This window comes from Lampris incognitus, chromosome 5 (genome assembly GCF_029633865.1).
Source record: "Lampris incognitus isolate fLamInc1 chromosome 5, fLamInc1.hap2, whole genome shotgun sequence".
Classification (NCBI taxonomy): domain Eukaryota; kingdom Metazoa; phylum Chordata; class Actinopteri; order Lampriformes; family Lampridae; genus Lampris; species Lampris incognitus.
Window position 1 is genome coordinate 16,240,369 of NC_079215.1, and position 12,994 is coordinate 16,253,362.

Consider the following 12,994-nt stretch of genomic DNA (forward strand, 5'->3'; position numbering starts at 1 on the left):
AGAAAATTTGTTGAGAAGCCTGTGCGCTGTCTTTGTTTTATAAGGATTTTTTTTGGCTTTCCTGACATATAGCAAATAAAAAATATAAATATTAATTGATCTTCTTTTGCTATTAGCAAAAAACAACAAAACAAAACAAAAAGGAACTTAATCCATTTTGGAATAAGGCTGTAACATAACAAAATGTGGGGAAAGAGAAGGGGTGTGAATACTTTCCGGATGCACTGTATCTGAAAACATTGGATAAATGTTCTATATTCAAAAAACAAGACGCCAAAAAACAAAACAAAAAAAACACAAATTTGATTGAATTCTTTATTTGGGGGATGACTGTAGAAAAGGAGCAAGCTCTCTGTAGTAAGCACCTTAGTACAATTTATAAAATTAATTGGGTTTCTGGGTTTACAGGGACTGCTTGTAGAAATATATGAAATAATGGCGTGGAGAGGGAAAAGCACTTCACTTACAAAAGCAAAAAAGCAAAAAATAATAATCAAAATCTCAATTTGGGAACCACATATTGATATACAGTTAAAAAGTAAAGTCACAAATTTGGAACCTGGGTTTTTATCAGTGCACTGGCATTGGCATGTAACATAAATTAGAATAAAAACACAAAATAAAAAGAAATTCTACAAATGTTGTTCCCTGGAATTAGACAGAAAAAAAATCTTTTTAAATACTGGATGCGGCTGTCTAAGGCATCTTCAATTCCATAGAAAAGAGAGAATCTAGGAGTCCCTTACAAAGCAAGAATGAGGCTATACAATATCACATTATACTTTATTCCTTACACACTGTACAAAGTCCACTTGCTTTTAGGTCCAGCCATGCCGGCTGTAATACTAGGCAGTGTTACTTCTTGTTTTTATAATCCTACATTTAATGTGTCTACCAGACACACTGTATATACATATGCAGACATACAAAACACACATAAATAAGAGCAGGCTCTTTCAATCTTTGCCGACAGCCTCTCAGGTCTCCAGAGATGTTCTCCAACGAATACGCCAATTGTTAAGGTAAATTAGCTTTCTATACTTTGAGGAGCACTTTCTAACAAACCTGTCAGTAAAAACTGCTTTATAAATAAACTCGACTTAAAGCTCTTTAATATAAACAACACTGTGCTAAAAGGGGATTAGTCAAGGTTAACCTGTGTGCTCGTTATCTGACGGGCTTCGGTGATGTTGACATTGATTTGCACTGTCCAACGACCACAATTTGCCAAAACATTCATGATCACCAAAGCAAACAAACCAAATGCTCGATTGAGGTGAAACTGCTCACAACTGTCTCATCACATCACAGTTTATTGATCAAGGGAGTTTAATTGTTTACAAGTTGGTGTATATCTTCAATGAGGGTTACTCAAGAAGATCGGATCTAAAAATGTGCAACGGCCATTTGTTAGAAAAAGGCTAGTGCGTCTTCGGTATTTCCAAAACAATAGAAACAGGTTTCTGTTAAGCAAACTACATCAAATAACTTGAATACTGTACAGTAAGTATAAAGCTGGTCTTCTGCACATCAAAAAGAACTGTTAATAAAAATTAAAGCTATTACATAGCAAATAATGACAATGTCATGTACATGGAAAAAGGTCATCAAGAGCTGACAACTGGGTTTTGCTTTGTTTTGCATTTTATGACACGATTGTCAAGTCAGGCCTGTAACGGGAAATCCAATCATATATACAGTAATGCATAGTCCACAATCCACCAGATCAAAACTCTACTGTAAGTCCAACGACATTGTCTTTATGAATGCTCAATAATCCAGGTAAGAAAATCAAAGAGAGAAAGTTGAATCAGTTCATCTGGACACAGCGTTTATTGACAGAAATGTTTCGTCACTCATCTAAGTGACCTCTTCAGTCTCAACTGACTGCAGGCGTCCCCACCCTTATAAACAATACAGCGGCATAACAACCAAAACCAACGACATGTGCAAATATGGGCCTGACCATTAACTAGAGTTACAATAGCAATGTGTACTATTCACAGAGGATTTGGGAATGTTTGCACTCACAGCATTGTAAAATGGTTGGTGACAGATGTGCTCTTGCCCCCCCCCACCCCCTCCCACAGTTCAGGGATAGTTGTTCCCTCTTCACATAGATGGCCTCTTTTGCCCCTTTTTCACTACATGGTACCAGTTCAACTTGACTCAACGCGATTCGCTTCTGTATTGTTTTCCATTACTGTAACAGTACCCCCTCAGTGTGGCTGGCCGTCATAGCGACGCCTTGTTTTCAATTTCAAAATGTATTTTTAAGATAACTCCACTTCGATCGCTTCAGTATTTAAAAATGCCGGGTGATATCCCATGCGCACATTGATGACACAGTGATGCAGTGACACATTTCTCTGGCCAATCAGAGGCCTGCAATGATTTTGGTACCCGCTCCAGTGTTTTTGGTACCTCGACAAAGGTGGTACCAGAAAAGTGGTAACAGTTATAAAAATGCTGGTACTTTCCAGGAATGGAAAATGAAAAAAGGGCAAGTCGAGTTGAGCCGGTACCATGTAGTGGACAAGGGGTATTTGACTCCTCTTTCAAACCAGCATTCCTCCTTATCAGGGATATGCACACAGAGCAGAATAGAACAGAACAGAATAGAACATAACATTTTAGAGCAGAATAGAATAGAGCAGAGCAGAATGTGATAGAATAGAACAGAATAGAACATTATTTGAAAACTAGTTTTGGTTTGATATACTTTATATTATCTGTATATAATATTCTTATGTATATATTTATGTAAAGCACTTTGAGTGGCTGTTGCAGCTAGAAAAGCACTATATAAAATGCAACTTGATTGACTGATTGAGCCTCATCCTTTTTATAAATCCACATCATTTTTTTTTTTACATGATGATGCTGGTCACGTAGTTTGGGTCCTGGACTGTTCCGATGGTGTCTGGGCATTGCTTGACATCCTGCGCATCATATTCTTCATAAATTTTATAAGTCCATTATAATTCTGTTTATCCTCTTTCAATGTTGTATTGTGTAAATTCTGTAGACACAACATCCATTGCAAATTGTCCGTCTTGGGAGAGAGATCCCTCCTCTCTTGCTCTCCCTGAGGTTTCTTCCTATTTTTTCTCCCTGTTACCAAAGTTTTTTTTTTTTGTTTTTTTTTAGGGAGTTGTTCCTTATCCGATGACAGGGTCTAAGGACAGGATGTTGTGTTGCTGTTAAGCCCACTGAGGCAAATTTGTAATTTGTGATATTGGGCTATACAAATAAAATTGACTTGAAAGAGTGGCCACTGGCCTGTAGATGGGTGTAGACTGCGGGGTGCTGGCCTGACGTATTAGCTCTTCTGTGTTGTGCCATTCTCTTAGCCAGTGTCTGTTTGGTTTTTCTGATTTACAAGTCACGGCAATCCTCCCTGCACTTAACCGCGTCCACTATATTGCTCTGTTATGCCAGGGGACCCGATCCTTTCAAACCCCAAAACACGCTGCAATTGCCATTGAAACTCTAGTTAATGCTCGTGGCAATTTGCAAATGAAACCGATCATTTTCAGTCATTATGCCACTGTATTTTTTATAAAGGTGGGGATACCTGCAGTCAGTTGAAACTGAAGAGGTCACTTAGATGAGTGACGAAACATTTCTCTCAATAAATGTTGTGTCCAGATGAACTGATTCACATTTCTTTCCTTGGTCCAACGACATTGTTACCATGACAGTTGTGAACTAATACCAGTGCACAGGATGTGATGTCACTTTACTCTTGCATCGTCAAAGTCATGTGAGCACCAAGGCTGAAACCTGGCATGGATCCTGGGAGGGCTCACGAGGGAGAACTTGACATTTCTAGCAGGCTCGCCCCTCCCATCACAAATTGTTGGTTGAAATAGGAGGCTCAACGCTAAGTTTTAAAATAACAAGCATTTCCTTCTTTATTACCCAGTGGCATCTCTATTATTCAGACTTTAACATAAAACCAACAACATATGCCCATTTAGAGTGCACTGCATTTTGGAGTCAATATACACATGGTAGTTTGAATAAATATAGCCAATGTGAGCTTCTTGAAGTTGTAAAGTCTGAAAACCATTTTAATGTTAAATTTCTTCTTGTTTTTCAGTGTACGGGATTTAAATGCCCTGACTAGTCAAATATGTTGAAACAAATGAGGCAAACTGATAAAGAGCAGGAAAATGACAAAATACTGTTCAACCAAGATAATAATCATCAGCCTATCTTGCAGTGCACAGCATTAAATAAGGGTTAAATTTCACCTTCTCTCTTTCACCAACAGAACTTAAGTGACCCCTGCAATAATTTAAAACCTATTAAGTTTTTTTTGGGGGGGGGGGTTGGGGAGCAGAAAAAGAGATTAAAAAGTGACTGGAGTTCAGTAGGCTTGGGGTGTTTTTGTCTGGGGAATTCTGCACATGTCCTTCCCCCAGCGCGGTTTAAAAGACAAAGCCAAGCATCTGCGTCTTTACAGTCAGCTTGAGGTCCACGTCTTACACCTCAACCCGACTTCCTGTCCTATGTACTCCGCTTGCGTAGCTCAGCTGGCTGTCCGCCAAAACAACAAATATTAGAAAAAATATTATTTATACATCTGCTGAATCAGTCTGGAATCTGTGAGGAGGGATTGGTATGTACACCAGGCTAGCCAACATCCAAGGGGAGTGCCACGGGAGGTGGATGGTTTTTGGAGGTTTTTTTTTTCTTTGTGAAACCTTCCCATTATGGGACAACAGTCAAAACACTACCCATGGCGACCTTTGACCTTCCCCTACTCCCTCTGTGGAGTCTGGTTCATGAGTGCCTCTAAGTCCACGACAGGACCCCCTCACAAGTTCTTGGTGTTTATGTGAGTTTTGTAATGCTTTGTTAGGTGGTCACTCCGCATGAAGCGTTTCTGACACTGGTTGCATTCAAAGCGCTTGTCTCCTGTAAGGGGGTGGGGGTGGGGGTTGGAGGAGAAGGACATGACGGGTGGTGGTGTAAATTAGAAACCGGTTTTAAAAACTGAACAGCAAAACAGGCCTATTCAGAGTGCAAACAAAATGCAGAGCATGTCCCGAGAGCAAGGTATACAACAGCATGTCCCAAAGCAAGATTACACTATGATATATTGCATTTTGCTGTACTACATGTAACATGTCAAAACTCCTATTAGTAATACTGAAACAGACCACCTCCTTCAAGTGAGAATGCCATCTTTGAACGTCACAACTGACTTTTTCAAGAGTTGTCAATCATTACATAACAGCAAGGTGTACAACTGTGAACTGTAAAGAGCTTGACTGTATCAGGAATATAATTTTCATGATACAACTAAAATCTATTTCATCAACAGTACAATCTGTCCTTTTTTAAAAACAGCTTTAGCACAACTGGTAAATCACATAAGGTTCAAAAGTCACTTATTCATTTGCTTTATATGCTTTTCAGGATAATAATCTAGACTAGATAGCAACATTATAGTTCAGTGGTACCTGATCATGTGCCATGGAGGGCCAGGTGTATGCAGGTTTTCATTCTAACCTAACACGACACCAGCTGATTTTACCAACTAGTCCTCATCTGTATGGTTGAAGGTGTGTTAATCGGGTAAATATGATAGTGTATTGCTGGGTTGGAATGAAAACCTACATACACACAACTATCCACGGTACATGATTGGGCACCACTGCATTAGATGCTTTTGTGGCAGGTCTAGCACTGTTTTATGTCAATATCCATGGTCCTGCTTGGCTTCTCAAAGCTGCTGCGCTAAAACGCATTTAATTCAGAGGTTAGAACTTCAAACATAAAAATTCCCAATTTGCTCTGTTCAATGTAATGCAGCAGCACTCTGACCAGATTAGATGGAACTTTCAAAGTATTACACGCACAAGAATATGTGTTCTGATACTTCCTACCACTGCACATCTAAGACAATAGCTAATCCACAAATATCCAAATCATGAAAACTTTTGTAGCTGCTTGTTTTAGTGATTACTAATGGTAATTGCGAATAGCTTTTTACATAGTCACTATAGCAGTCAAATGCACAAGAACAGGCTAGGTAGCAGCAAGTCTGAAGTAGCGGAGCTGTTGTGACTAACAAGCAGATATGATAGAATAAACTAAGAATGTACAGGAGCTTTACCAACAGATATTACAACTGCTAAAACTCAGGTTCAACCATTTTTGCCCAGAATCCTCAGGATTGTAGCTTTAAATTACATCATTTCTTGTAAGGAAATTAGCTCACGGTAAAATCAAAAGATTAAGGGTTAAAATGTCACCTGTGTGTGTCCTGGCGTGCCTCTGTAGTTCATCACTGCGTGTGAAGCGTTTGCCACAGAAGACCCAGTTGCAGACAAAAGGTCTCTCACCAGTATGAAGCCGAACATGGGCCCTCAGGAGTGATGTTTTCCTGAATGTTTTCTCACAGCCTGGGATATGGCAAATGTGCTTCCTTTTCCCCACCTCACCAGGCCTGTGGTAAGGGATGACAGATGATTACACTTAAATTGTTACCACTGTAACCCCCATGTTGCTATCTGATAACCTGCATTAATATCTTTCACTACTAAAGGGAGGCCTTGTGTCCATGGAACACTTCTTTCATTGAAACACTGCCAGCTCTCTAGGAAAGTACTCGGCCAATGCTGTACAAAACAAATGACAGATGGCGTCTAACAATGGCAGGAGATTCTTGGTAAAAAAAAGAAAGAAGATATATTCCTCCATGCTGCTTTCTTTTCATTTACATAATCATAATATGAAGATGTTGAAAAACAGACATTGACAGTGTAGGGTTCATTTCAAAGATGTTACTCTTAAACTGTGTACCACCAGGAAAAGCACTCCCAACCAAATTGATATCCAAGAGGTTGGAGACATTTCTTCCCTGTCTTGTCAATTCTGACCAAACTGGGTTTATAATTGATAGACTTTACTCTAATAACCTAAGACTTTTTAAAAAAAATAATATCCACTTTGTTCATCCACTGGACAGCATAAACAACAGCCAAATAGACTACATACTAAGGTTTCAATCAAGCATTATAAGAAATAAAACAAGATTATTTCCTGGAGCTGATATAGTAAGTGACCACAATTTGGTGATGATGACCATCAACATACAGCTGAAAAAGCAGAAAAGAGAAAAGAATGGTAGATTCAAATATGACCTTGAAAAACTAAAAGATGCAAAACTTAGAGACAAATTCCAAGCCAGAATTAAAGGACGTTTTGCTGCTCTCTGGAACTTTGACAATGTTGAAGTGACCGAAAAATTCTCAGAAGAAATGAACAAAGCTGCATTAGAAATATTAGGTAAAAAGAAGTCCAAGAAACATCAATGGATTCAAGATAGAACATTGAAGCTATGTTACAGAAGACACGAAGCCAAGGCTCTGAAGAATGCAAGGAAGAATACAGAAAATGTAACACAGAAGTGAAAGCTGTGATGAAGAAAGATAAGGAGGAATGGATTGAACAAGAATGTCGACGTATTGATAACAATCTGAGGCACAACAACACTAAAATGGCTTTCCAAACAGTGAAGAAATTAACTACAGAACAAAACGTAAAGCCATATGCTATTAAGGACGCAAATGGAGAACCGATCTCAGACAAAAAAGCGATCGCAAAGAGGTGGGCAGAACACTGCAGTGATCTTTACAATTGTGACCTCAATGAAAATCTGCAAGTATACAACCAACTGATAGCTGATGAGAACAAAGGCGCAGAAGACGAAGATCACATCTTAAGATGCGAAGTTGAAGAAGCCATCAAACATCTGAAAACGACAAAGCACCAGCAGAACTAATCAAAAACGGCGGCAACAAAGTTATAGAAATCTTACTTAGCATTTGCAAAAAAATTTATAGTCTGAAGAGATGGCCTACGCAGTGGACTACTTTGGTACCAATTCCACTTCCAAAGAAAGGAAACTTGAAATTATGCAGCAACTACAGAACCATTAATCTAATCAGCCATTTATCCGGGCTTGTAAGTAAAACAAAGAGGAAAAAGACTGAGCGATAGGTTAGCTTTAACCACAATAGAATGGTATTTTATGATACTACTACTGTAGTAGTATCATAAAATACCATTCTATTGTGTTTCTATTTTTATATTATATATTCATATTATATTCTATTTTTGTTTTAATTATGTCAATTTATTTTGCTATTTTTGAGACATCTAATGTACAGTGAACATTTTTGTATTATTAATGTGTGGCTGTGTAGTTTGTATACTATTTGAAAAAACAAAATAAAATACTCAAAAAAAAAAAACATTCCCCCAAGTTTTTTTACAACACAGTACTTGAGTTTTTGACTGATATCATTCATTTTCAATAAACTAAGCACAGCGTAAGAAAAGCAACAAAGCAAACATTTCTAATTGTCCCCTGGACTTTGCATTGCCAAGGTTGAATTACCCAGGATTGAATAATGGCTCTCCTATGCATGTGGACAACTGATTTGTCCAGACCTGATATGTGCAAATGCTTCTTCAGCTATTCATGTCTAAGTGAAGAGTGTGGGTTTCGATCAAAGACATGGCCTCCATATGAGCAGGGTAATCACTGCTGACTAAATAAAATACGAGAAAATAACATTCAAGTAAAGGTGTTAATATAAACCATTTCGTCCTAGTACAGCATAAGCACCCTTTCATTTTGCTGTCAGTGTTAATTACTTCCATTGGTCCCACAGGTAGGTCTAAGTGCTATCTTCGGCTTGGGTTTAGAGCCTTTTTATGTGCATTTGGGCTCAGCATAATGTTTAATCATGTGATTTCATCAATAGTAATTAATGCATACAAGATAATTAATTTGCTCATTCTCAAAGCTCACAATTGGTGTGTTTTATTACTCAAGATATGGATACAAATATACGATAACACTCCAGCGCAGCCAAATTCACCTTTTGTCTGCATCTTTACAGTTGGGGCAGGTGCAGGCCATGCGACGCTTCTTTTCCCCCGGCTGGGTAGGCAGCTCCAGGGTAAGGGTCTGGTCCACCTGGACTGCTGGCTGCCCTTGAGTCCCTGCCAGCTGGAGTCCTCCACCCTGCATCGTCTGCACTGTAAGGTGCTGCTGGCCTGAGTGAGAGAAGGGGGTGAGAGAGCAAGACAGGAAGAGGTTTGTGTGTGAGAATGTGTGTGAGAACTAAATGAACAATTCGATTTAAAATAATACTGAAATAATTAGTCTCAAAGTACACCATTGTTTTTGACAGCAATAGAGCGCACACAATTTACATGGTCTATCATACCCCTCCTCCCCCTCCCTCTGATCTGCCGATGAGCATGGCATTACAGTGGTAGTGAAAATGTAGGATAGCTAGCTAGCTTCCGTTTTTGCTATATGACAAGAACTGACGATGGCAGAAGCAACATTCTCTAATAATTGCCTCTTTCAGTCTTCTTAGATAAAAGAATTCTGATTTATTTCGCGAAAAGACCAAGCTGTGTGCACTCTCTGCTACGAAAACGTTGTGTGTCAAGCTTCAAGTGTAAAACGTCATTTTGAAACAAGGCACAACAAAAACCTCAAAGATAAGACTGATAAAGCTGAATCCATCAAGAGGGCAGTGAACCAGTACGGGAAGCAAAGCAGCCATGTTTACAACCTGATATGCTACCAAAAACCAAGCTACAGATGGCAGCTATAAAGTTGTACAGTGCATTGCTAAACATGGGAAGCCATTCTCCTATGGAGAGTATATAGACGAGGCTTTCCTCAGCAGTTCGGAGGTCAAGTCAAGTCAATTTTGTTTGTAGAGCCCACACATATCACAAATTTGCCTCCAAACCAAGACACCATCATCAACAGGATCAAAGAAATATTATTTTCTGCGAGAATTGTAGAGAGGTGCATTACAGACATGACTGAAAACGTAAGGCACCAGCAAACTTTTGCATTGACAGATGTGTCAGTATTCAAGGTAGTTCGTGACAAGAGTGTGGATGTAAACAACGATCTACGTCTAGCAGTGGTTGCCAGATATTACTACAAACAAGGGTCACTAAATTGGTAAGATTGAATTTATTTTCTTTTTTGCCCATGTAATTTTCAAACATTTGCACAAATAATCAAGTGTGTGTGTGTGTGTGTGTGTGTGTGTGTGTGTGTGTGTGTGTGTGTGTGTGTGTGTGTGTGTGTGTGTGTGTGCAGCAGCAGCAGTAAATAAATAAATAGGTAAACGCTCATTATGAAAATGAACTGGCACTCGGGTCTGAAATTTGTTTTTGTTTTTTTTAAAGTGGCACGGGTTGCCGACCCCTGGGGTAGAAAATGGTACTAATGCTACCTGGTAGGGTTGAACATGATATTGTTCCAGTATCAACATTATAACGTACTAGGGCTGTCAAAATTGGCCAAAAGTATCGTTCGATTATTCCTTCTAAAAAAACACAGGTTTGAACCCATTCGACTATATTTTTGCACAGTATGTCCATAAGAGGGCAAACCAATGCAATGAGAGACACAACTAATTGTATAGGTATATTTATTTCAACGTAAACATGTCTTTTAAAAGATCTACATACCTACACATTACAAAATAAACAAATAAAATAATGTCCTATACTGTAATACTTTACTTAAAGACCATAGACCTGGGCGTCTGCGTAGCATAGCGGTCTATTCCGCTACCCACCAACACGGGGATCCCGATTCGATTCCCCGTGTTGCCTCCGACTTGGTCAGGCGTCCCTTCAGACACAATTGGCTGGGTCTGCAGGTGGGAAGCCAGATATGGGTATGTGTCCTTGTCACTGCACTAGCGCCTCGTCTGGTTGGTTGGGGTGCCTGTTCAGGGGGGAGGGGGAACTGGGGGGAATAGCGTGATCCTTCCACGCGCTACAGCCCCCTGGTGAAAGTCCTCACTGTCAGGTGAAAACAAGTGGCTGGCGACTCCACATGTATCGGAGGAGGCGTGTGGTAGTCTGCAGCCCTCCCCAGATCGGCAGAGTGGAGCAGCAACCGGGAAGGCTCAGAAGAGTGGGGTAATTGGCCGGATACAATTGGGGAGAAAAAAAAAAGGGGGGGGGACCATGAACCTCTCTCTCTCTCTCTCTCTCTGCACCATGGTTGGTGCTAGAGTGAGAAATGAGAACACGCCGTCTCTTGGAGTGAGATGAGTGGTTTGTAATTGACGTGTTATTCGATTGCCTAATTTTTATTAGGTACTATTCATACTGGTTTAAATAAACGACTTGATAGTATTTTTGGTAAGCTACTTGTAGTTTACATAGCTTGCATACGACTTTATCTCGAGGTTCCACGGTTTTTCCTTTTTCTGACCAAAGTCCGAAGTATTTCTAAATGGGGCTTTTCAGATAGTTTGGCTTGAATATCCCTCTCTCTGCAGCCGAGTTGGGTTGTGAACGCTCTGCCATCTTTACCACACGGTTGTTGTTGAATTATCTGCTGTTTCAGCTTGACCTAAATTTCATGTTCAACGAATGAAAGTGACGTTGTGTGACTCCTGTCCATCATGCACCGTATTCAGTACAGCAGCCAAGGCCCTCGCGAAAATTTGTGAGGCAGACAGCCGCGGTATTTACCTGGAGTTTATTTATGGACAATACATCACTTGGAATGGACCTAGCTTTCTTTTATATCAACAGGAAGCCCTCTCTGCAACTCTTTGCAAACACTTAACATCTGTTTTGTGTTTCGCTGAAACAGTCAGCACAAGCACATATACACACATAATTTGGAGAACTCCTTACTGACATCTATTCCCTAGCCCCTAACCCAAACATTAACCATCAACACTACATGCCTAACTCTAACCTTTACCCTAATACTAATTCTAACTTTAAACCGAAATCCTAACCCTACAATAGACCCTTGAAGAAATGTGGCTCAGCAAAAATATTGTCACAAACAAAATTTGTCCTCTCAAGAAAGGTGGGATGTCACGGGTCAGACCAGAAGTATGGCAATGCGTACACACACGCGCACATGTGCGCGTGCTAAAACTCACCCCCAGCGTTGGTGATGGTGACCGGGACTCCCTGCACTTGAACCCCATTGATGTTGATGGTCTGAACAGCCTGAGTTGCCGAGGAGAGCTGCGCCGTGTTCAATGCAATCATCCCCCCAGCTGGGGCAATCTTAGCCAGAGTCCTCTCTTTCCGACCCCCCCCTGCCTGTGTCCTCTTGGTGCCAGCTGCTGGAGAGACAGTGGTGGTAACTGATGTAGAGGGTGTGGTCGTTGTGGAGATCGTCTCTTGGAGCTGAAGGGTCTGCCATTCCCCTGATGGTGTTTTGATTAGGATCTGAGGAAAGACAAAGCATCTCTTTAATCAAAGCCAGTGAAGAAAGGTGTCTCCTTGGTAGCCACCAATGATATGGCCGAACTCACCTAATCATCACGCTAATAGTTGGTTTCAGTAGTTGGATGAATGATAATGGCTGCAAGGGAGCCAACAGATTCATGATAGAGTAACAGTTGTCATCCATCATAACCACTCCGGGTTAAGAGTACATCAAATCAGGACATAGATTGACAGATTAGCTTGTTGTCTGAATTGGCATTCTGTCTGAATAGTGAGGCACAAGAACTTTCACATCATTTCGCATCTATCTTTAAATGCTCATGCCTAGAGTGACAGATGATACTCACTGATGCATTGTAAAGGAAATTTCACCACCAAAAAATCTGCACATCAAGTAAGTGCTGGTGGTCTATCATCTCTTAACACTATAACCACTTTGGCGTAATTCATTCTGACAGAGAGATGATGTTCTTCTGCCTAGAGAGCTATTCTATATTGCCTACATGTACCAGTATCCATTGCATAAGAGTTTCTCAACAGCAGAGATTAGAAAATGAACAACTCAGCCAATCTGCCTTGTAGTAAGCAAGTTTGCTGTAGAGGGCTAAAGCGATACAGACACTGGGAAAGTATTGTGTATGTTATAGAGATACCTCCACTATGATTAATACATGGAAATTTGGTTGAAAATTGGTGACGTTTCCCTTTAACACTTGTTGTA

At 40.1% G+C, this 12,994-nt stretch overlaps 1 protein-coding gene across 1 annotated transcript in view; it reads right to left on the reverse strand.

Moving 5' to 3' along the window:
* Positions 1–2,033: 2,033 nt before the first annotated feature.
* The window catches only part of sp2 (sp2 transcription factor), a 32,565-nt gene continuing 21,604 nt past the window's right edge, over positions 2,034–12,994 (reverse strand). The window contains exons 6-9 of the mRNA XM_056280166.1: positions 11,979–12,273; positions 8,907–9,084; positions 6,270–6,463; positions 2,034–4,926 (exon numbers count right to left, since the gene is read on the reverse strand). Coding sequence (XP_056136141.1) covers positions 4,826–4,926; positions 6,270–6,463; positions 8,907–9,084; positions 11,979–12,273 — 768 coding nt within the window. The 3' untranslated portion in view covers positions 2,034–4,825. The remainder of the gene's footprint in view (positions 4,927–6,269; positions 6,464–8,906; positions 9,085–11,978; positions 12,274–12,994) is intronic.